The following is a 22965-nucleotide window of genomic DNA, read 5'->3' as shown; positions in this document are numbered from 1 at the left end:
AACTGGGAAGACAAGGGCTACATAGCTGGTAAATTAAACAGTGACACAGGAAGTCGACAATCACAGGACATTTTCAGTTAAAACTTTGCCACGTAGCAGTGCAGTTTGTGTGTGGGGTGAAAATACGTGTATCTACGTGGGTGTTTATATATCTACAGAAACATACGGATGTTTCAGCTGCAGATCACTCTGCTCCCTAGCCATTTACAGGACCTTGTTTGTGCGTTTTAAGGCCTTTATATCTAATCATTCTCATCTCCTGCTAGTTATAGTAAGATGTGTGCCTTATTGAGCATGACAGTAAGCTCATCGTAAGAATGGTGATTATGACTTCAGTGTATAATCAGAGTTGAAAAGTGTGAGGATGAAATTCCTTTATTCACTGAGTGTAAGTGAAATTTACTCTTTGATTATTGCCTCTACATCCCAAGTCTTATGAAGTTTAAATCTGCCGCCTAAATTGCAGAATGCCTCAGTTTAGGAAGCTTTAATGAATAATTTTAAAAAACCTAACTCTGATGCTAACTAGAGAAATCTATACAGTTTGGGAGTTTTTCCTTTATCATCTTTAGCTGACTAGTTAATCCTTAATCAATGACCCCTTACACTAGTTTTTGTGTTTTAACCATCTAGTTTTTGATTTCTAAATCAGCCTACAGAATCATGGTTGCTTGGGTGTCTTGCCAGCAGCAACCGGTCATGTCACAAGATCAGTTCATTTATGAACACGATGTCACATCCTGAATGCTTGTACATGGAACATCATTATTGGTATTGTGATATTTCATGATTTTTGTAAAACTAGGTTGTGAGCATTGACTATGTTGTGCAAGAACCTAGATGTGTGATACTTTGGATTGTATTTTGCACCCCTGGAGAAGCTAGCAGGTGCCATGGCTTTACAGCTCTTTAATGTGACATGTATGGAACTTGACTTTCAGATGGCCTCCCAGAGAGTATGTTAACTTCCTAGGTTTGGGTTCATCTTTTTGCCTTATTGGTCAGTTTAAGCAGCAGAATTCTGTGGTACCTTACGTTCTGTGCTACTGTTCATCACTGCTCAACATCAGTTACTGCTTTCAGGAAAGTTTCTCTTTGTAGAAGGAAATAGAGTCTATTTCCTCTGGTGTTCAAACTGGCAGCTTTGACCCATTGCTCAAGTCTTACTTCATCTCTGGAACTTCCCAGCATGTCTTATTAACCATTCTGCATTATTCTAGATCTTTAGATGTATCTTAATATCCACCTCCCCTCAAACCCATTTGTAACCGTCTTCTTTAAGTGAAAAGTAACCAGACAAATTTATGTGTGAATATATAAGTAGCTCTTATTTTTAATTCTGCATTTTGTACATGTTGTTCTATACAGATTATTAATTTCATTTGTGTTGCCCACTAGATTGAAAGCTACTTAATGGCAGGGACCGTATGTAACCAACATCCTGTAAACCTCATAGAGGTGTCACATACCTCGTGGACTCTGACTGCAAGTGTGTAAGATTAATCGCCATCCACTTTGATCTCTGCAGATGTTCTCTACTAGCAGCAGCTGAACATACGAAAAGAAGGGATGGTGCTAGGCTTACATTTGCTGTCCCAAACGACTGTCGCTGTATTTCCTGTAGCAACACCGAGTATTGTGTAGCTTTGTGATACGTTTTTTGATATTTTGAAGGAGATGGAAGGGTAATAAGCCCTTCACCTCGTAATAAGTCGTCCTGCGTCTCGTCCACAACAAACGGGACAGAACCGTGTGGGCTGGAAATGAAAACTACCACGAGCTCCTCGCCAGCGTTTGGAGATTCTTCCATTCAGACACCTTCAAAGTCCAGAATCCGGCAGGGCTGTCATAGTGCTGGCCCCAGTGTATCTGGTAATGAGGGATGATCATCTCGACCACAAGAGAGTTAAAGTTTAGCGTTAGGAGCGTTGTAAAGGGCTAAAGATAGCACTGCAGTCGTTCTGCACTTTCAGCCCGTCTGTGAGGCAAGGGGACATTATGCGGTATCCACAGGGCACACAGCTTTGGTTTGAGGAGGAAAGAAACAAGCTCAAGTTTAGTAACATTTAGAATGCAGAGAGCTATGGAAGCTGTATTTTCTAGAAAGGATATTAGTAGGTGCCAGGGTTCTCCAAATATAAGGTGACTGTAGTTTCAAGATTTTAAAGGTCTTTCTTAATCAAATAATTTGTGTATCATTTCCAACAGGTGATCATATTAACTTGGTGAGCTCATCAATGCCATCCTTCCCCATTCTCCAGCGTTCTTCTGAGGAGAAAATTCTGTACTCAGACAGGCTGACCCTAGAAAGGTGAGGACAACTTACTGTATTTGCTGACTAGATAATGTACAGACATGGTACAGGACCTGAAAGCTACACAAATCTCTCCCTCGTCTTGTTTTCCAGCTGTCCGTTCTCCTTCCTTTTCAAATTTGCCCTCTCACGGTTACGTGGAGACATTTAAATCTATGTAGTAATGTAAGAGAGCCTGAGTGTGCTCTGAAAGAGCACTGCAGCGGTTCTAAAACACGACATCGATAGAAATGGGCTTAGAAACCAACTTCAAATTATGGCCCTCACACGGGCTTGTGGGTCCCATCCACTTGAGTTCCCGGTTAGCTTGTTGGCCTCACCGCCTCCTGACCTCTCCTTCACTCACCTGCTACGGCTGTACCTACCTCCCTGCGGCTCCTGGGAAACACCAAGCATGCTTAGACCGCAGGGCTTCTGCATTTGCTGTTCCCTCTGCCTGGAATGCTGTTCCTTCACCTACATGTAGGCTCACTATCTTGCCTCCTTCAGGTCTTTACTCACATGTCATCACCTCAGGGGTAGCCTTCCCTGGCTACCCTCCCCAAAGCTGTAGCTCCTCCAACCCTGACAGTCCCCAGCCCCCTTCTCTGCTTTCTTTTTCTTCTTAGCGCTTACCGCCCTCTAACATATGACATATTTCACTTATGAAGTTTGTGATTTGTCTCATACTGGAACATAAGCCCCACAGAACCAGGAGTTCTGTTCAGTTCTGTGTCCCCAGCAGCCAGAACAGAGCCTGGGACAGAATAACCTGGAACACTGTAGAATGGGTCAGCACACTGAGCGCCCGCTGCCCTCCTAGGTCTGGAAAAGACCCCACGCCGGAGCGGCGGGGAGGCTTGGGCCGTGGCCCCGTGGCCAGCACAGAAGCTGTTTGCCCCGTGCCCTGTCGCTCGGAGCCGTCCCTGACAGCAGGTGGTTAAGCAGGCTTCCCAGCAGCGCACCTGACGCAGCTCTCGGGGACGGGGACCGTGTGTGTCTGCAGGAGGGAGGGGCTCCGTGGGGGCGTGGCCTGCTGTCTGGCGGGCACGGTGACCCCCGAGGGCAGTCACTGTTGTGCCATCTTTGCAGTGCTGTTGGTTTTTGAGATTCTAATGCTGTCTAATTCAGCTTTCATCACATCATTTTAATGTTTTGAGGGATTTTGTGGTCATTTTTATCTCAGTCTTTAAAAGTCCAGCCAGGAGTACCTGAGCCCCTCAGTACGATGCTTCTGATGCTAACGGGAGCCGTCACATAACAACTCAGGCTCTTGTGTTGTTGCTTCGTGCGTCAGGCAGTTGTGAAGATGGTCCTTGGGCCTCGGGGTGAAGAAGCAAACTTTGATCCGGCGGAGACTTGCTTACCAAGAAAAGCCAGGGCTCAGGGAGCTGGCTCAGCTTCGCAGGCGGATTGTGCGCTGGCAGGATCACAGAAATGTCAGAAGCTTAGGTAGCATTTGATCTGTACCCGGATGCGCAGTCAGGGAAGCTGGGCCAGCAGCAAGGACTTGGGGATCGTTCGCTGAGAGCCAGTGGGTCACGGCAGTGATTTCCAAGGGCAGGTCTGCCGTGCCGAGCAGCTTCTTAGCCAGGAGGCTGAAGGGTCAAGCATAGAACCAGCCCTGAGGAGAAATGCTGGGAAGAGCTAAGCTCTGGCTGTTCTGGGAGTTAGGGTGGGCCTAGAGTCAGAAACAGGCCAACAGCACCGTCCGGCAGACACCTCAGTAACAGGGCAGGAGGTGTGGCGACTCAGGGATCTTGTAGGGCGACAGACTCCCCTGGAGAGCGCTGGGTTTGCTGCTTTCCTGGATGACAGGGACTTACGGGGCTAAGAGGTACATAAGTGAGCCTTGGAGGTGGGACTTGGTCACTCGATTCGGAATCTGAGAACGTGACTTTATTTCCGGCCTCAGGAGCTTGTGTACGAGGAGGGTCAGAGGTTATTCATCTTCCTAGCTCAGTGATGACTGACTCAAGAATTGGGTGAACTAGAAGCTGGGGTATCAGTCAGTATAACTGTGAGAAACAGAGCAAGACTGAAGCAGGAAAAATGAGACAGTATCAACTTTTTGCTAAGCTGATGCAGAAAGGTATACACTTTACAAAAATACTTATAGTTTATTAATTTATAATTTGTAAGACAGAAGTACCAAATATATATTTGAACACAAAAAATGAACTCTAAATACTAAAAGAAATTACCTAATATTTTCATTTCTATTTTAAACCAATTTCTTCAGAGTCTGTATTTTTAAGCAACATTAACATTCAGTTATTTCCTTGTGCTAATCATCCTTCTTCTTTTTATGAGGAGGATTCTGATAACTTCTGCAGTGTTGCTTATGCTTAGAGCACTCTGATTTATTTCCTTTAAAGGGTATATTAACTTGATTTTTACTGAAAGGAGATATTTCTAATAAACCTACCTGTGAGAGTTGTTCACTCTGATTCTTAGAGCCACATTTTCCTTGAAGACTGTTGAAAATCTCCGAGGAGAACCCCTGCTCTCTGGCCATTGTGTTACATCAGTAGAATTCTCCAAGAGCCCTGCACACATTCATTGCACATGTAACACATTCTAACTCTTGCATGATAGAGGCTTACTGTTCTAAATATACCTAAAGGCAAACATTACTCAGTTGGCATCATACCCTGTAGCATTCTAAGTACTCTGCAAAGTCAAAGTTAGTGTTGAACATGTAAACATATACTTAACATCTGAGCTTCTGAGGAAATGTTCGGTTAGGACCGCCTTACGAGTAATGAATCTCAGGATGAAACTGTCTCCATCAGAGTGAGCTGTGGATGGCTGAACTTCAGGCTCTTCCTAAGACACCGCCTGGCTTAAGAGTCTGTGATCCTGTGAGAGATCCTTCTGTGTGTTGCTTTTCCTGGTGGCTGAGTTGCCTGAGCAGCCTTTGTATCAGTGGACTGACGGCAAAGACATTTCTCTGCTGATGTTATATGGTTCTTTGGATCCTCTCAACCTCGGTCTCAGAAGGCAATTACATTGAGTGTTTTCTGATGTTAATTTTGTGTGAAATAATTAATATTGGAGATTTTTTTAAAAATACAGTGAGAGCTTAGACTTAATTTTAATAATTACTCTTGCCAAAGTTTGTTGGCTTTTATTTGAGCGATTTACAGTTAGATCTAGGATGCTTAGTTCATGGAGGCAAGACATGGTTCCGTTCATCTTTGTCTGCTCACAGCAGGGGGGCACAAAGATACTACTGTTAAGATTTGTAAGAGGAGGCCGGCTGCCATGTAAGAATCTTATTAACTTCTTCTATGTTTTCTAGGCAAAAGCTGACTGTATGTCCTGTCATCGACGGGGAGGAACACCTTCGCTTGTTGAACTTTCAACACAATTTTATAACTCGGATCCAAAATATTTCTAATCTGCAGAGGCTAATATTCTTGGATTTATACGATAACCAGATTGAAGAAATTAGTGGGCTTTCTACTCTGAGGTCCCTCCGTGTCCTCCTGCTGGGGAAGAACAGGTAATCTTCATAGATGGCTGTTGGCTTGTTGTGCTCAGGGCTGGTGTTGAGTCCTGTGGCTTTTAGATGGCAACTCACAACTGAGTAATACTTAAGAAACTGTTAGGCTAAAATTTTCGAAAGATTATTTGAACGGATTCAGATTCAGTCATAATTTGTTTTATGAGATTCAGCCTGATAATTAGTCAAACCAAATAACATTTATTGAGGGTACATTTTATTATTTCCATTGCTTTCCAGTGCCGTTATCTCACAGGGACAGAACATTGCTTCCCGGTGCCGTGTTGCGTAGGGGCGTGAATAGCGGACCTAATGGCCTCCTGTTTTCTTAGGCTGTGTTTGAAGCACGTGTATTCACCCCAGGCTCACGTGTGGCCTGGTGGGATGCTGTGAGAGGACACGTTGCAAATGGAGGTTCCTGTGATTAAAGTGCCGATTACATTGACCTCCAAATTAGAGAAATGGAGGCTGAGACAGTCTCCATCCATTGTGTGTAATTTTCAGAATGTTAGAAATAAAATTCTCAGGCCAACAGATAGTAATTACAGGCCAAGTCTTAATTAACTCAGTAGTGAGAGAACCAGTATGATGATGAAGCTGGTCAAAGGAGGATACGAGGAACTGAGGCTCAGTCAGTGAAAAATGAAGGTGAAGTTATAAAACAGGTCAGTATCCTACAAAGCGGCAGAATCATATCCTCTGGGTTGTCTTTTCTATTAGACAGAAATGAATTACATCCCTACGTGGCATAGATCATTCTGTCTCATCAGTTTTCTGCAGGTTGGCACACAGCTTCGCAGAGTCTGGCTCTCATCAGCTGTAACTGGTCAGATGACCCGAGGTGGGCTCCCTGTCGGTGCTCTGGTAAGACACCGAAAGGACACGCAGCTGTCCCTTTGCCGTGCTCCCGGGTTTTGGCCCTCAGCCCTGAGGGCACCCTTCATTCTGCTCTCACGCATCACAGTCTTGCAGGATTGGTTTTTATACCAGGTGGTTTTCACTTGAGTGTTTATATTTTTTAATTTACACCTTCTCAGGTCATTAAACATGCTTTGAGAGTGTCATTTTAAGAGCTACGTATATACATGGACGTATTTGTAACAGTTTACTAAGTATCTCCCTTTTGCGAGGCTTGCACTGTGTCCTTTCTGTGATGAGTACCCTCGTGCAAAAATCTTTGTCTGCATCTCGGACTGTTTCCTTAGAATAGGCTTTAGTAGTTGAGTTCACCGTCTTAAAGCCTGTATGAGAGGGGAACTGAAATTTGATGAGGAAGAAGGTCTGTATTTTAGGTACTTCTCAGAATGTGATTCCTGGACCAGTAACCACCCAAGGACTTGTTAGAAACACACATTTTTGGACCCTGTCCCAGAAACTCTGGGGGGGGGCTCAGCAGTCCGTGTTTTAGCGAGCCCTCTGGATGGTTCTGATACGCACAGAAGTTTGTGGACCCCTGTTTTAGGGAATGTGAGCTTGGGAGTATTAAAGAATTGAATGAAAGACGTCTCTAGTAGCCTGAGGCCAGTACTGTTAGCGAGCAGCGCTCTGCCCCGGGCCGGGTCGCCAGGGGGCCGGCGCTCTGTCTCGGGCCATGTTGTCAGGACGCTGTGATTTTCTGCAGCTGCTCTAGGTATTTCGCGAGCAGAGCAGGCAGAGGAACGATTTTGTTCAGAGTTTTGTCTGTTTTCCCTTCTGGTTTGGCTGCTGTTACTGTTATTGTTGTTGTTAACATTCACTGATTCGAGTGTAAGGTAAGGTACTAAATGCCTGACTCTGGACAAAGGGTAATAAAGGATTCCAGTGAGTCCAGAAGGGTGTTAACGGCTTAGATGAAGTGATTTAGGGGTGTTCGTGGGGCCTGGTGCTTTCCAGGGAGAGAGCAGCTCTGCTAGTGTGATGGTGTGAGAGCGGAGACCCATGAGGAGAGGAGGCTGTGGTCGTAAGGGGTGCGTGCGGGTGTATGTGCGTGAGCGTGTGAGCTAACGGAGAAGGAAGAACTGCAGCCACACACAAGGGAACGTAGCAGGTGTGTGGTGAATATTTTTGTAACCTAAATTGGGTTGGGTTGGCTGTGGCGATATAATTCTGGGCTTGGCTGTGACGGAAGATGGCTAAAGTCAAATAGGGATAGAAATTCATGAAGTTTCAGTTTGCGTTGTGTTTACTTGATGATCAGCATTTATGAAGTTTTAAGGGATGATCCAGGTTCTGGAAACATTTAGACTGGTGGAAATGGTTCGTTGAGGCGGGAAAGGGTGACGGCAGAAATGAACAGTGACAGACCAGTGACAATGAGGACGGGTGGGATGACCTTCATCCTAGCCCTCTGTGCCGCCGCTCCTGTCCCTCCGCTGCATCGCGGCAGCGGGAGGAAGCAGGGTGTTATAGGGAGGAGAACAACGAAAGGAAGTGGTTTTGCTCTTTTTGTCTGTTTGTCAGAGGAGAGTCCCGTCGGAGGCAGTTGGGCAGGTAAGGTAGCCATAGGAGTTAGAAATGGGGGAGGCAGGGGGGAGGCCCTCACCACTAGGGAATATAAGAGGGGACACTTTAGAGCTAAAATTCTGTGTTTTTAAATTTATGGGAACATTTTAGTTTTCACAAGATGGCAAATCAAAAATTCCAAACACATATCACCACCCGAGAAGGTTCAGTAGGAAGCATTACGCGGCATCCAGTCTGTCTCTGCGATGAACACTCCGGTTATGAAGACCTTGTACCTAAAACTCACCCGTTGTGTCCACATGTTCGCCCACTGATTAAACAGATATTTACTGGGTGCCTCCTTGGTGCCAGGCGGCGGCGTGAGCGCTGGGGGTAGAGCAGAGGGCCTGTCAAAGCTTCTGGCCTCTTGAAGCTCCCATTTTGGTTTGAGGAAGAACATCATAAAAAGTATACACATTCATGATACAAATTTAGGTCAGGATAAATGCAGTGAAGTCCATTAAAACAGGAAGGAGAGAGGGATGCGGACAGGGAGGGCGAGCTGGTTTTGAGAGGGTCATCTGGAAAGGCCGCTCGGAGGGGGTATTTGAGCCTAGACCTGAACCTCGTGAACGTCTAGGGAAGAGCATTAAGGAGGAAGGAACAGCAGGGAGAGACCCCCAGGCAGAAATGAAGCTGTAAGTTAGAGACGGCAAGAGCACTGTTGTGGCTGGAGCAGAGCGAGCGGGAGCCTGAGCCCTGCTGGGAGGAGAGCTGGGTGGATCAGCGGCCGGACCGTTCAGGGCCTCGAGGGCTGAGGCGTGGAGTTTAGACTGCAGTCCAGCGGGGAGGGGATTGCCTGAACACTGCCTTGTGCTGAAGTTCTTAGAAGCAGAACTGTTCTTCCCTCAGGACGGGACTTCTGAGCCGCCTTCGGTTCGTTCTCCCAGTGGGCCTGCGTCTTTAGCATTACGACCCAATCAAGGGGAACCGGGTTTAATATGGATAATTATAGACAGTCTCTCTGTTCATATATATGTATGTGTCTGTCTGTCTGTCTGTCTAAATTACAATGAGTTATGCCTTCGAGTGGTTTGGTCTGCAGTAGGCATGATACATACATGTTTCTACTCTACTTCTGATTTTCAGAATCAAGAAAATCTCAAACCTGGAGAATCTAAAAAACTTAGATGTCTTGGACCTTCATGGAAATCAGGTATTGTTAAAGCCCTTTCTTTTCTTTTTTTTTTTTTCTTTTTTGAAAAAAGTCTAGGAAATTTGGTATTATAAAAGTTTTAATAATTATACTTGTGTTGAATTTTTTAAGAGTTACTTTACTGATTTCACTGAAATTACCTACAGTATTAAGGTATTAAGCTCATTTATATGAGTTGATAATTCCTCAGCAGCAAATGACAGCCAAAACTGATCAAACATTTGGAATTCTTACAGTTAGGACAATTTTGTTTCTTACTTAGTCTTTTATTAACTTCTATCCAACCCCAACCCAAGAGCTAGAATATTGCCAATTATTTTCTTCTTCGTAAGTGTTCCTTCTTCATTCCAAGATAGCCACTGTTACAGATTTCACATTTATCATTCCTTTGCAGGCTTTTTAGTTGGTTTTACCACATGTGTGTGTCTAAATAATATATAATTTAGTCCTATTGTCTTAATGTTATAAGGTGTCATATGACACGTTGCCATCTAGGGTTTGCTTGTCAGATACAACATTGTGTTACTGAGATTCATCTGTTTTGACAAAGAAGCTGTAGTTTATTTTCACTGTTGTCTCTTCCATGGTTTGATTATGCAAAACCCTGTTTCTCCATTTTACCACCGAAAGACCCTTGGGTAGATTCTTTTTGCCTCTTTGCTTCTTGTTTTGTTTCCTGTTAGGATGGCACTTGTAAGTACATTCCTATCCGCGCATCCCCCGTGCATCATATGTGCTTTTAGGGTGTATATCGAGGAGTGAAACTGATGGATCACAGGCTATTTAAGTGTCTCGATTTAAAAGGTAATGCCAGGTGTTTTTCCAAGGTGATGGTACCAGTTTATACTCCCGCCAGTAACACGGAATAGCTCCTGCGGCATCACATCCTTTCCAACACTTGGAACTGCCAGACTTCTTAACTTTTGCTGAGCTGGTACAAAGTGGAGTCTCCTGATGGTTTTGATTTCTGTTTCCCTGACTACTCTGTAACCTGGGGTTATTATTCTGTTTGATCAGTTTTTCTATCCTTGCGCTTGTCTTAATTTCTGTGTCTGGTTTGTTATGTTCCCCCTCCTTATTCTTTTGTCTCAGAGCATCTTGGCTATTTTTTTTAACCCTTTGCTCTTACATTTGAATTTTAGTCTTTGGAATATGTAGTACTTATTTGTGAATAGCTGTGTGAGCTACATACTCACGCAGAGGATGACACCTCTCTGGGGTGGGAAGGGTCCATTCTCGGGCGATCCAGAGTCCCTGCCTGCTGCTGGACAAGATCTCCCCCCTGCGCTTGGTCAGGAGCAAACCTCAGTGCTTTCTCTCTAGGCCTTCTAATAGCCGTGAGTCCCAATCATTCTTTTGAAAGTGAATGTAATGAGTAAAAACCTTTATGGATCTAGATAGGCCGCATCTGCTGGGTTCTATTGCACCCCACCCCATCTGTCTGCCTGTCTGTGTGTGCACACAGAGGGCCGAGTGTTGGTGGCCTGGGAACAGGCCAGCTCTGCAGGCTGGTTAGCGTTACTCTAGTAAAGGGGAAGTTTGCCCAGTTAGTCAGATGGTAGTGGAAGGGGAAGGAGAATGAAAGAGTTTTGTCAGTATGAGAGTATCATATTCAAAAGCATGGAGACTGGAAACAACGTGGGAAGTGTTTTTACTGCTGGAGAATTTAGCACGTGCTGAGGGATGGTGAGAGATGAGGTGAGAGAGGCAGGTATGTGGCCAGCGTGCGGAGGGCTTTAGATGCCACACTGAGGAATTGCCATTTTATCTTTATGTAGCCCTCTGCTTTTAAAACTGTTCATAAGTATAATTGCAACATTTTATGGCAGCATTGTTTTTCTTAAGTTTTTTATAAAGTGTATGTATGAGACCTAAGCATTTATGTGGTTTTCATATTATAATATACTTTTAAGAATTCATAGGCGTTGCCCAAGATCTACGAGAGGAACTGGTAAATGAGTAACACGTTGCTTTGTCTGTATGTTACATGTAAGACTTGTTTACCAATGGTTGTGTTGATGAAAAACGCTCCATTCCTTCTTAGCTGACGTGTTATGTGTCTTATAATTTCAGCATGTTTGCGACAGTCTGTGTAGTAAGATTAAACATTTATACCACACAAATTATTTCTCAAGATTCTATAAGAAGGAAATTTTAAGTGAAAATCTGAGTCTTGTTTCAAAATATTTAAACCCAAAAGCAAAAGTCTGGAGTCTTTAAAGCAAAGACAGTCCTAGTGACCTTAGGTTTCTAAAAAGTCAAGAGATACTCTATTCAGGATGAAACAATGTCCAGTTCTAAAAACAGCACCAGATAGTTAAACTGAAAGAAAAGTGAGTGAGTGGGTTTTGTCTTCTGAGTATACTTCTTCGAGAAATAAAAATGATGCTTGATACACATGGTGAAATGAAATGTAATCGGTCTATGGATGTAAACGCACCCAGAGGAACAGTGGTAGGGCCCGAGAAACAGGTCGGGGGAGGGGTGGGAGGAGTTCGGGGAGGTGAAGCTGGAGACAGGGCAGTTGAGGGACTCGTCCAGTAACCCTGGTGAGAAGCGATGGTGACTTACAGCAGTAGCAATAGGGATACAGCAAGGGGGCAGGTTGGATAAATAGTTGAAAAGTAGGAACATTGAGTTAGCAATTGATTGTATGTGAGTAGTGAAAAACACAGAGCAATATGGGAGATTGACTCTCAATTTGTGACCTAGGTTATTTTTTGTCTACAAGAAAATTTTCTCTTGGTAAATGCTTGCTTTACCACGGACACAAATGGACTTGAAGAAGAAGCTGTTCTCCCAGTGACGTCTTTTCCTCCAGGGAGAGCTTGCCCTGGCTGTGACTGCTTGCCTGAACGCAGACATCTTCCCTTCCAGTGCTGCCGAGTAGGAATGTTGTCTCCACCCAGACGCAGCGGTCTGGGTTACCCTGTACACGTGCGGAAGGCTGGCGTGCCCAGCTCTCCTGGATACGTTAAGAAGCTCTGCTGTCTGTCTTGTGACCCTCTCTGATCCAGGGGGACTACGCCTGGGCTTTTGAACATTCCTGTAGTCTCTTATTCTGGCTGTGAAGTTTATTAACTAACCTAGAATTCTGCTCTCACCCTACTCCACCCTTTGCCTCAAGTTTCTGTTCTTTGCTCTGTGCCTGTGACTTTGCACACGGCCTCAATGAGTAACGGACTTCATTCCACTAGAGAGGCCGCTCACAGTTCTGGCCTGTCTGATTGCAAACCAAGAAGCTGAACAGTATCCCCAGTGATTTTTTAAAAAAAATTATAGGCTGACACCTATATGTAAGAGCTGGAACTCTAAAAAGTAGGCATTCTGATTGTTAGTCCTACTGGAACGAATGGAATTGGAGAAAGGAAATTTTCTAAAAGAAATGCCCCAGGATGTGAGCAGGAGGAGGAAGACACCATATACAGGCCGTGGGCCCCTTCATTCTGTATATTTGTATTTTTCTTGAACTCAGGAAAGTTTTATGTGTACACACACACACACACACACACGGGTACACACACACACACATACACACATACATTTACATACTGCTCTTCCATATGTCTGGTTTTTCATACTATTTTAGGAGAATTTCTCAAGCTTGTGCTGATATTACTGATTTTCTATAGTGTCTGTTTTGCTTTTTGCTGATTGTGTACATTCAAATTCTATCACCTATTCAGTTTTGAAATGTTTTTGTCTGTGTCTCACTGTGCAGTTCTGTCATCTGCAGATACTGATATCCTTGTTTCTTCATTTTACATTAGTTAGTCCAAAAGCCTTAGGACAGATTATAAAGCATGGTCGGGTGCTATCTTTATGTATCGTTAGCTCTGCCGTGAACATACTTAGGTTTCTCCTCTTACACCTAGATGGACTCCAGCTGGTATCTCTTGAATGTAAGAGAAGGTCCAAACATGACCAGAAACTGGATTAGAAATCTAAAAAATGGTTAAAGCCAACACCTGTTTGAAGTGTTAAATAGAGAATTTCAGTTAGTACTGTGATGGCAGTACAGGTGAGAAGATTAATCTCTAGTGATTGTGAAGTGCATTAGTCTCACTGCTCGGAAGCAAAGGGCTATGTAATGTGTGTAACTCGCTGCTCCTTAACAGTGCATTTAAGGGCCGAGGAAGTCCTGCGTCGGGTGGAAACTCATCCCGTTGTGCTCTGCTTGCTGCTTACGACAGTGGGGCTTAAATCATGTGTGTCTTACTGCTCCATGGGCTGTGCCCTCTGACTCACCCTGACCCGTGCCTCCTCCACCACAGTTCGTGGTTGTGTGCGTGTGGATACGCAGTGATTCAAGTCCTCTTGTTCTGAACGGCGCCCACCGTGCTGTGCCCTGACCAACCATTATCTGTCTCCTCTCTTAAGCGTGTCCACTAACAAAGATTATCCATCCTCACCCCCACTGGGAATCCTAGTTCCTTGAGTCTTTTCCATTCAGACTCCCAGCTGCTCTCAGTATCCTGCAGTGTACGTGGAAGTAACAAGGGGGGCTCAGTATCGTTCCCCCTCCTTGCCTTTTCTCTCAGGGTTAGTCCTGTTTGATGGAAGCATTGTGAGCTTGTGCCTTGGGCTCACAGCAGGTTTCTATTTGGCAGGTAGTGTGTCTATTTCTCTTCACCTTCAGGGGTCCTAGCAAAGTGCTGGGCAATTGGAGATGCCCAGTCAATGGACTTGTTGATTATCTGATAACACACTTCAAATAATTACTGTGGTCAAATCATATGTTCCTTTAGTTAAGTGACTTCATAATACCTACAACAGACGAAATTGGAAATAGATTTTTAAATGTCTTCGTATAAACCTGTCACTGAATCCGGTGACTGTATTTTATTTCAGGATTTTTGTAACGTGCGTATCTGAGATTTATGCCTGCTGATCATCCTTTCCTCATTTTTTAACAGATTACCAAAATTGAAAATGTCAGTCATTTGTGTGATTTGAGAGTTTTAAATCTTGCCAGGAACCTTTTAAGTCACGTCGATAATCTTAATGGGCTGGATTCACTGACTGAACTTAACCTGCGGCACAATCAGATCACTTTTGTGGTGAGTATTAAAATGCAAGCAGCATGTGATGTCTGGCCTTTCCTTTAAGGAGATGAAATACATGTATGGCGTCACTTTCTGCAGAGTGAGAATCTAAAGTAATTTAGTTTTTTTCTGCATTTAAATTGTGTATATAATTGTTAAGCTTTATCATATTTCGATTTGGGAAATGTTAGAGTATTTTCCATTCTAAAAGATAAATACAAAATTAGGAACAGAAGTGTTATCAGTAAATGAATCAGCTAGTGGTAAACAAATACTGAGTCCTTTCCTTTGTTATTATAGGAATAGAATTAATAAGAAGGAAGGTTACTGGTGATTGAAGGTTGATGAATTGTTGCAGCAGGAGGTGAAAGGCGCAGAGAAGAGGGGCTGAGGTGTGGAGACATGCATAAATATCATATTCTTTGTGGTTTTACAAAAGGCAGCTTGGTACAGTGGAAAAAGCATTGTTGCACAGGACATTAGAGGCCTAGTGCTGGCCTCAGCTTCATCCCTCTTTAGCTGTGTCACTTTGGATAAATTACTTTAAATCTGTAAGTCTCAGTTTACTTTTCTCTAAAATGAGAACATTGGGCTAGATTATCTCTGTAGAGTCCTTTCTGGCTTGCTGACAATGGAAAAAGCCATAAACATGCTAGAGTGCTAGCATGTGAGCAGGAGGAAGAGTTGGCACCGTGGGGACCAAACTACAAAAAGACTCCACTGGAGCTCTGAAGATGAACTTTGTTAGATTGAGAGTTTGACTCAAGATTACCAAGTAGGCGACCATTCGATGCTCAGGTGCTTTGCACGTGCGTGTGTGTGAAGAGCACCAGGGGCACGGTCTCTGGCTGTGCGATGTGGGCCACGAAGATGTTTGAGGGTTTATAAAAGCACTATTTGCTCTTTTGACAAGTTTCGTTTGCTTATGTGCAATAGAAAAACTACATTAGGTTTTCTCTGGATATCACTTAAGCACTTTGAAAGGCACGATCTGATTCATAGCTTTTTTCAAGACACTAAGTTCCTTAGTAAATAGTTAAATGTACTACAAGTGTGCACTTGAAAAAGTTGGGGTCAGATGATACCTTATCTCTAGGCCTCGGTGTGCAGATTGGTTTCATTTTGAAAATTTTCCAGAAAATCTGAGCCAACTAATGCTCATATCTTCTAGAAGCCTGGGATAATTTCAAAACCTTCTTCAAGACATGGATTTATTCTAGAACCTCTTAACTTCTGCCAGCCCTTCCCCACATTGGGCTTAAATACTGGAAATGACTAGTTTATTTGAAAAGACACCCAGATTGAGTTAATCTGTTGCTTTGCTGGGTCTCTAGGAACTGCTCAGGCTGGACTTAATCTGTCCCTGGGACACTGGGTATGGTAAGGATCCAAACAGCTCTGTTAGAGTGGGGGACGCACATCTGTTGGCTCTAGCATATTCCTGTCTGCATTGTCTTTCATTTGTAAAGTGTGTAATATATATCCAGGAAATTGCTTACTGAATTTCCTGTTGAGCATTCTGTCTAATCATTACTGCTGTACCTTATGGAAAAGGAAATTGTATTAATTTCTAAAAGTTAAGATTTATTATCCATATGGTATAATTATGATAATAAGTATCATGCATTTTAATTTATTGGAATTGTGGGTATATGTATAAGAATAAATAAGAAACTTTATCTGTTTCTTTTTTGAAGCATCCTTTTCCTAAAAGAGCCAAGAGACTTAAATCTGAGAATTCTTTTGTTGCTGTTGTTTTTAACTCTCCTTTGCTCAGGGTCAGTTGTCACACTCTTTTTGCTTTTCATTCTCTTACGGTGTCCTCGCTGGCTGGTAATCCCTAAATGAAGGACCGCGTTGAGCGGCTGGTTCTCCCATGCAGCTGAACAGGGCTTTTTAACCACGTTCTCTCCCTAGAACGGTCACTACACCTGTGTACGTGTTGAATCCCACGCGCTGGCGGACTTCCCGCGAGAGTAGGGGCGGGAACCGAAACTGCCGAAGTGAGAGCTGCTCGGCGGCGGCGGCGTGGGTGGCGGGTGCGGGAGGACTTGGTGTCCTCGGCGCCGGGTGAAATTGTGGTTCCCGCCCGCTCTGGTTCTGCGGTGGCCGTACCAGCCACCTCCACGGATAAATCTCCCGCGCCCTCCCCTGCAGAGCCCGAGGCTCCGGCTGAGGCTTTCTCCAGCCAGCCGCCCCGCGGCTGCACGTGTACTTGGCGGGGGGGGCGGGGGGGGGGCGGGTCTGCTGGTGTTGCAGGAACAGCATCTGCCTGGTTAGTGGCGGTCGCCCTGCGCAGGCCTGCTCTTCGCGGTGCCGACGCCCAGCGCCGGGGGAGAGGCTTCTGTCGGGAGGAGCTGCTGCCGCCTGCTCTGAGCTGCAGCTTCTGTTCAGGGGCGCCTCCTGTGAGATCCGAGCTGCTCTCCACCTGACTGAAATTCACCAGAAACGTTCATCAGTTAATAACTCTCTTGTTTTTATCATTTCCACGGACTGACTCACTGTGGCAGTGTTTTTGTTTGATTCACCCATTGAATATTGCGAAGATGAAACAAGTGTGTTTATCTACTTTACCATCTTATCAGAAACCTGTGATATTTTTGCTATGGAAAAGTCATTATTTATTGTATTAAATTCACTGACATTTTCTTGGAAATTTTATAAATTTCTACCAAATGTCTATTTAGTTTATATGGTATCTTTCCTTTTTAAAAAATAGGAAACATTTCAGACTCTCCCAAAATAATACAAAGTAATATTACCAATACTTGTATATACACCAATGAATTTAATACATAAAAGGCTTTTAAATACAGTTGATGCCTGCTATGTAACCCTGCCCCAACACATTCCCTCCCTCCTTTGCAGAGGTAACTGCAGGTACACATTTGGTACTTATTTCTGTGTATGCTTCCTTTTTGATATATCTCTAAACAATTCCATATATAGCCCGAAGCACTCTGAAGTAATTATTTTGCGTGCTTTTAAGTGTTCTGTACATAGTATAGTCATACTGCACATGTCTTCTGTAAGGTGCTTTTATTCTTAGATTCATCTATGTTGATACTTGTGGCTCTGGTTCACTAATTTTCATTGTCTACAGTATGCCACTGCGTGATTATAATTTAATATTTATTCTTCTACTTATGGCCAATAATGTTATTTCTGATTTTTGTTAAGAAGACATAACATTTTTGTACATGTCTTATGCATATTTATAAGTTTCTTTAGGACAGTGACTTTCAAACATTTTTAGCCATAATTTATGGTAATAAATGAAATTTACCTTGAAACCCGGTTATTAAATCCATATTTATATGGGTACTTCATAAATAATGGAAACAAGCATTTCGTGACCATCGCCACCCTTTGTACAATCCAATCTGGTACATCCTATTCTATTCTATAATGGCTCATTAAAAATGTTGCTCTCAGAAAAAAAAAGCTTAGTCTCAATCTACTGAATTGATTTCTTGACTAATGAAAAGTTGGCTGCAATCTGCATTTGAAAAATGATGCTTAGTGGTGGATTCTTGGGAGAACCAAGGTGCAGGGTCGTGCCCGTCATTTCACTTGACTAGATACGCCCGCTTCTCCCAAGGTGGCTGTACCGAGTATCATCTCCATCAGCTCTACCTGAGCATTCCTTTAACTTCACAGCTTTGTTGACACTTGCTGTTGTCGGACCTTTTAATTTTTGCCAGTCTTTTAATTAGAAATTGTATTATACTGAGATTTTAATTTGAATTTCCATTGAAGTTGAATGCCTTTCATGTTTTCATTTTTGATGTTGAGATTGCCTCTTCTGTGAATAGCCTTTTCTTTGCCCATTGTAGTAACGTGCTTTTTTTCTTTTTCTCATTGAGCTGTGATATTTCTTTTGTTTCTCCGCCTTTTGAGGATCAGAAGTGAAAATCATCAGTAGTTTCCTTTATTGTTTCTTTTTGTTTGTTTGAAAAACCCTTTCTTACGGGCTGAGGACATAAAGGTATTTTTCTCTGCTGTCTAACAAAAGCTGTGAAGTTGTTCTTCATGGGGAGGTGTTTCATCTGTTTGGGATTGATTTTTACCTGTGGTGTGCAGTTGAATTTTTTTCTATTGGATTACCAGTTGTCCCAGGACCTTCTGTTGAAAAGTGCATTCTTTCTGTCTTTCCCTCTCCCCTTGGCAGTATCTTCCTCTAGCAAATCAAACATCCGCACGCGCGTGGATCTGCCCCTGGCTCTTCTGGCCTGTGTGATTGATTTCTGTGTGTGTCATAGTGTAACATTGTCTTAATAATGCTGACTTCCCATTATGTCCTAGGAGCTTGTGGAATAAGGTCCTCCATCTTCCTTTCTCTTCCCTTTCCTTTCTTTCCCAGCCTGCTTGCCTTTTTCAAAAAAAAAAAAAAAAACAAAACAAAAACAAAAATCGTCTTGGTTTTTTTTCTATATACATTCTAAAAATAGCATGTCAAGCCTCCTGAATAACCCTGCTCTCTGTTTGACTGGAATATCTTTGACTCTGAAGGGAGCTGACAGGCTCAGGATCATGATGTGAACATGAATGTTATTGTTGTGAGTGGCTCACATGCCTGTAGCACGTCCCCCATTCATGTCTCATTCAGTGATTTTTATACTTTTATCCATAGATTACTTATTTGTTTTTTGTTAGGTATCTTCTGACATATCTTACACTTTTTTGTTGTTGTTATAAATTTTTTGGTTAGAAATAGATTTTACTGCTACTAGTATACGAACCACAGTTGATTTTTGGTTCATTGATCTTAAATCTAGCAACCTTGCTCAGACACTTAATAATTCTTAATAGTGTACTTGTAGATTATGTTAGGTTTTCTAGTTAGGCAATTATAATTTTTGCAAACAATGGTAGTTTTTCCTTAATCATTGTGTTTTGTTTCTACTTATTTGACTGAGCCAGACTGAGCCTCCAGTTTAACTTAACCTCCAACACAAAGTTGAACAAAGAGGCAAACATAGTCATCCTTGTCCTATTCTGGATTTTCAAGGGAACACATCACGAGCTGTGTTTGCTGAATGCCATTTATTAGTCTGAAGAAATTATCCTCTGTTTTTTATTTGCTTAGAGTTTACATCATGAATCGTTGTTGAGTTTTGTTAAATGACATTTCTGAAACTCTTAGATCGATCATATGGATTCTTTAATTTATTAATTTTGAAAATTATAAGATTTTTATAATGATGACTCGTAGCATTTTGGGTCAGTGTATATATTATGTACTATATTTCATACACATTCCTTTTTTGTTTGCTAATATTTGATTCAAATATTTAAACATCTGTTATAATAAATGATATTGGCTTGTGACTTCTTATTGTTATTTCTGTTATTGAGGTCATATACTAGCCTCATGAAATAAATTGGAGAGTGCTTCCTATTTTAATATTCTGTGATTCCTTATTTTGGTTTTCTATCTAGTAAAAACCTCAACTTGTATGAGATAAAGATGACCTGTTCCTTGAATATTTTGATGGAATTTATCTTGTGACCCGCTGACTCAGTATAATAGTGGACATTGGTTTTGATATGTTGTAGTTTCCCTTCATCTGAATTCTTTTTTATTCTATTTCTGGCTGCTCTTCCTGTAGTCATTCCAACCCCTTGTCATGTCTGATAATACTTACCTACTTTGTTTTTTCCTGATCAGTGCTGCCTGAGGCTTGTTTGTTTTGCCGGTGGTTTCAAAGAAGCAGCTTTTGGCTTTGTTAAACCTCTCTGACAGCTTTTAAAAATGTTATTTTATTGATTATTGTTCGTATCTTTCTTGTTTCCTCTATTTTAAAATTTTTCTCTCTAAAGTTTTGTGTTCGATATTTGGTATATTAGCTTTCAGTTTTTTATTGTCTGATGTAATCACACAAGGCTGTACATTCCCCTCTAACAACCACTTCAGCTTCCTCACACAAGTTTTGAAATTTAGTATTTTTATTATAATTTAGTTCTAAATATATTCTAAGTTGTATTATGATTTCTTCTTTGATCCAAATGCATATTTAGACATATATTTAAACTTGTTGATATGAATGGATTTCTCACCCTTTTTTTCATCGTCTTTTCTAACTTAATTGCCATTTGGCCAGTGAGTGTGATTATATGTAATTGGTTCTCTGCAGTTTGCTGGGGTTTGCTTTATTGCACAGTGTGCTGTCAATATTTATAGTCAATACTGACTATCAGTATATTCGCCTAATATGTGGTCAGTATTTAAAGCTATGGTTCTAGGTGCTTACAGATTTTAAACTGATGTGTCTTCCTGGTGGATTGTTTCTTTCATCATGTTGTACTAACTGTCTTTATTTGTAGCTCCTTCCCCGAGTGAGCGCTGTATGGGCATGGGCTGTGTGCCAAGCACGGCTCCCAGTTTGCACTGGATATCAGGAAGCTGAAAAATAACACTTCTTGTCTTAACATTTGTTTAATCAAATGTTAATATCAGTTTTCTTTTGGTGATTTTTTTTCCTGGTATATCTTTTTGATCCCTTAACCTTTAAAAAATTTTTAATTTTGCCATCATTTCAGAAACCGTTGCAACAATAGTGTGAAGAATTCCCATCACCCTTCAGTCCGAGTCCTTAAATGATGACCTCTCAGTGCCTTGGCTTTCTCCTCTCTCGATCATTCTCTTTCTTCCTTCCCTTCTCTCTGTATCTACCAGTCTCTCTCTCTCAGTGTATATATATATATTTTTTTTTCTGAGCCATTTAAGAATAAGTTGGAGACATAATGCCTCTCTATCTTCATGTACTTTAGTATGTATTTCCTGAAAACAAGAAATTCTCTCACATAACCACATTACCGTTACTAAAGTCAGAATGTTAACAGTGATATGATGCTGATATCTAATCTGCAGATCCCATTCAGATTTTCCCAGTTATCTCCATAGTGTCCTTTATAGCACAAGAAAATCCAAGATCACGCATTGCATTCAGTTTCTACGTCTCCCTAGTTGTCTCTGATCTGGAAGCACCTGACTCTTTCTTTGCATTTCCTGGCATTGACATTTTCAAATATTGGTTTATTATTTTGTAGAATGTTACTCGATTTGTGCTTGTCTGTTTCCTCATGATTAGATTCAGTTTATGTAGTTTTGGCAGGAAGATTAGCAGTAGTGATGCTGGGTTCTTCTCAGTGAATCATGCTAAGTGTTGTTTAACTTTCAGCTTTTCTCTTGTAAAGAACACACAGCTCCTTTTTGCATTTACGGCCTGAGCTGTGTCTTCTGGCCGGAGGCTTCAGTCTGTCACACTCATTGTGATTGCTGACGTGTTTAGATGTGTCACTGACTTTACCCCGTGCCTTCTGTTTGTCCTGTTTCTCCTGTGCTGTTTTTCTCTTGTGTCTGATTTCGAGTTAGTGTTTTCTGTTTTCTCTGTTCTTCTCCTTCCCTTTAATGGTTACTCTTAACATTTTAAAACACACTTGACTTAAATTACAGTGTTAACACACGTCCCTACCCCGTCTTCTCCCCCTCCCATTTTGCGCGCTGTTGCTGCCTAGCTTTTCCTTTTCATCTCTTTACTCCCCAGGTTGGGTATTTTGAGTCGTTGCTTGTTTGGACTCACCCGCGTGCTTGTTTGGGTTCACCCCTCTTCCCAAAGTACATAGTTTGGATCAAGTTCCTTTAAGATGACTCTGCTGGTAGTAAGCTCTCTCAGTTTTTGTTTGTCCAGCGATGTGACTGTTTCGCTTTTACTTATGACTCATACCTGATTGATTGGGTTGCCAGCTGTCTTTCTCCAAGGTGTCTGACGCTCATGTTCCACTGTCTCTGGTTTCTCCTATTGTCATTAAACTGTCTGCTATCATTTTTGAAGGAAGTCGTTTTCTCTCTCTTTGCTTTTAAGCTTATAAGGTTTCTTTCTGAAGCCCTCAAACTCACTATGATGGGTGTAGATGTGGAAACATCAAATTTGACCAGTTTGGGACCTGCATTTTTCCATATTTCAATGAGTCTGAAATCTGGCTATGCCTCACGATCTATACATGGCGTCTTAAAACTACACAGGACAGCCTGCGGCGCCTGCACTGCTTGCGCACGAGGGAGCTTGGTTATGACTGTTTCTGTTACTGTCACTTCATTTGTTGGTGTTACATGTTTTGAGTTTAATCACTCTTCAAAATGTATTTTAAAAGATTACACCATGATTTGGCATTGAAATGAAACATTCAGAAAGGCATGGAAATAGAACAGCAAAGACTTAAATTTAATATTAGTGAAAATACTTTTCATTGAAGGAATGACTGTAATTTCACATTTTCTTGCTGATTAACAGTCAAATACTTTAACAGGAAAATAACCATGTTTGGCAAAGCTGTGTTATGTTTTGTTAATGAGATGGGTTCAGAGAGGTTGCTTATCACAGGCCGAGAAGTGCAGCTGAAGGCAGGAGAGATTGAGCAGACTTCTTGGAATAGGCAGAAGAAATTTCAAAGCAACAAGAAGCTGTGTGGACGATTA

At 42.2% G+C, this 22965-nt stretch overlaps 1 protein-coding gene across 2 annotated transcripts in view; it reads left to right on the top strand.

Moving 5' to 3' along the window:
- LRRC49 (leucine rich repeat containing 49) overlaps nucleotides 1-22965 on the top strand; it is a 102964-nt gene that overhangs the window by 5700 nt on the left and 74299 nt on the right. Inside the window, exons 4-8 of one of the 2 annotated variants that reach the window (XM_010977939.3) lie at nucleotides 1675-1872; nucleotides 2209-2311; nucleotides 5598-5801; nucleotides 9372-9438; nucleotides 14355-14498. In XM_010977939.3, coding sequence (XP_010976241.1) covers nucleotides 1675-1872; nucleotides 2209-2311; nucleotides 5598-5801; nucleotides 9372-9438; nucleotides 14355-14498 — 716 coding nt within the window. The remainder of the gene's footprint in view (nucleotides 1-1674; nucleotides 1873-2208; nucleotides 2312-5597; nucleotides 5802-9371; nucleotides 9439-14354; nucleotides 14499-22965) is intronic. The other variant, XM_010977940.3, reaches the window with a different exon arrangement.

This window comes from Camelus dromedarius, chromosome 29 (genome assembly GCF_036321535.1).
Source record: "Camelus dromedarius isolate mCamDro1 chromosome 29, mCamDro1.pat, whole genome shotgun sequence".
NCBI classification, from domain to species: Eukaryota; Metazoa; Chordata; class Mammalia; order Artiodactyla; family Camelidae; genus Camelus; species Camelus dromedarius.
This window is presented reverse-complemented; position numbering and strand designations above follow the sequence as displayed.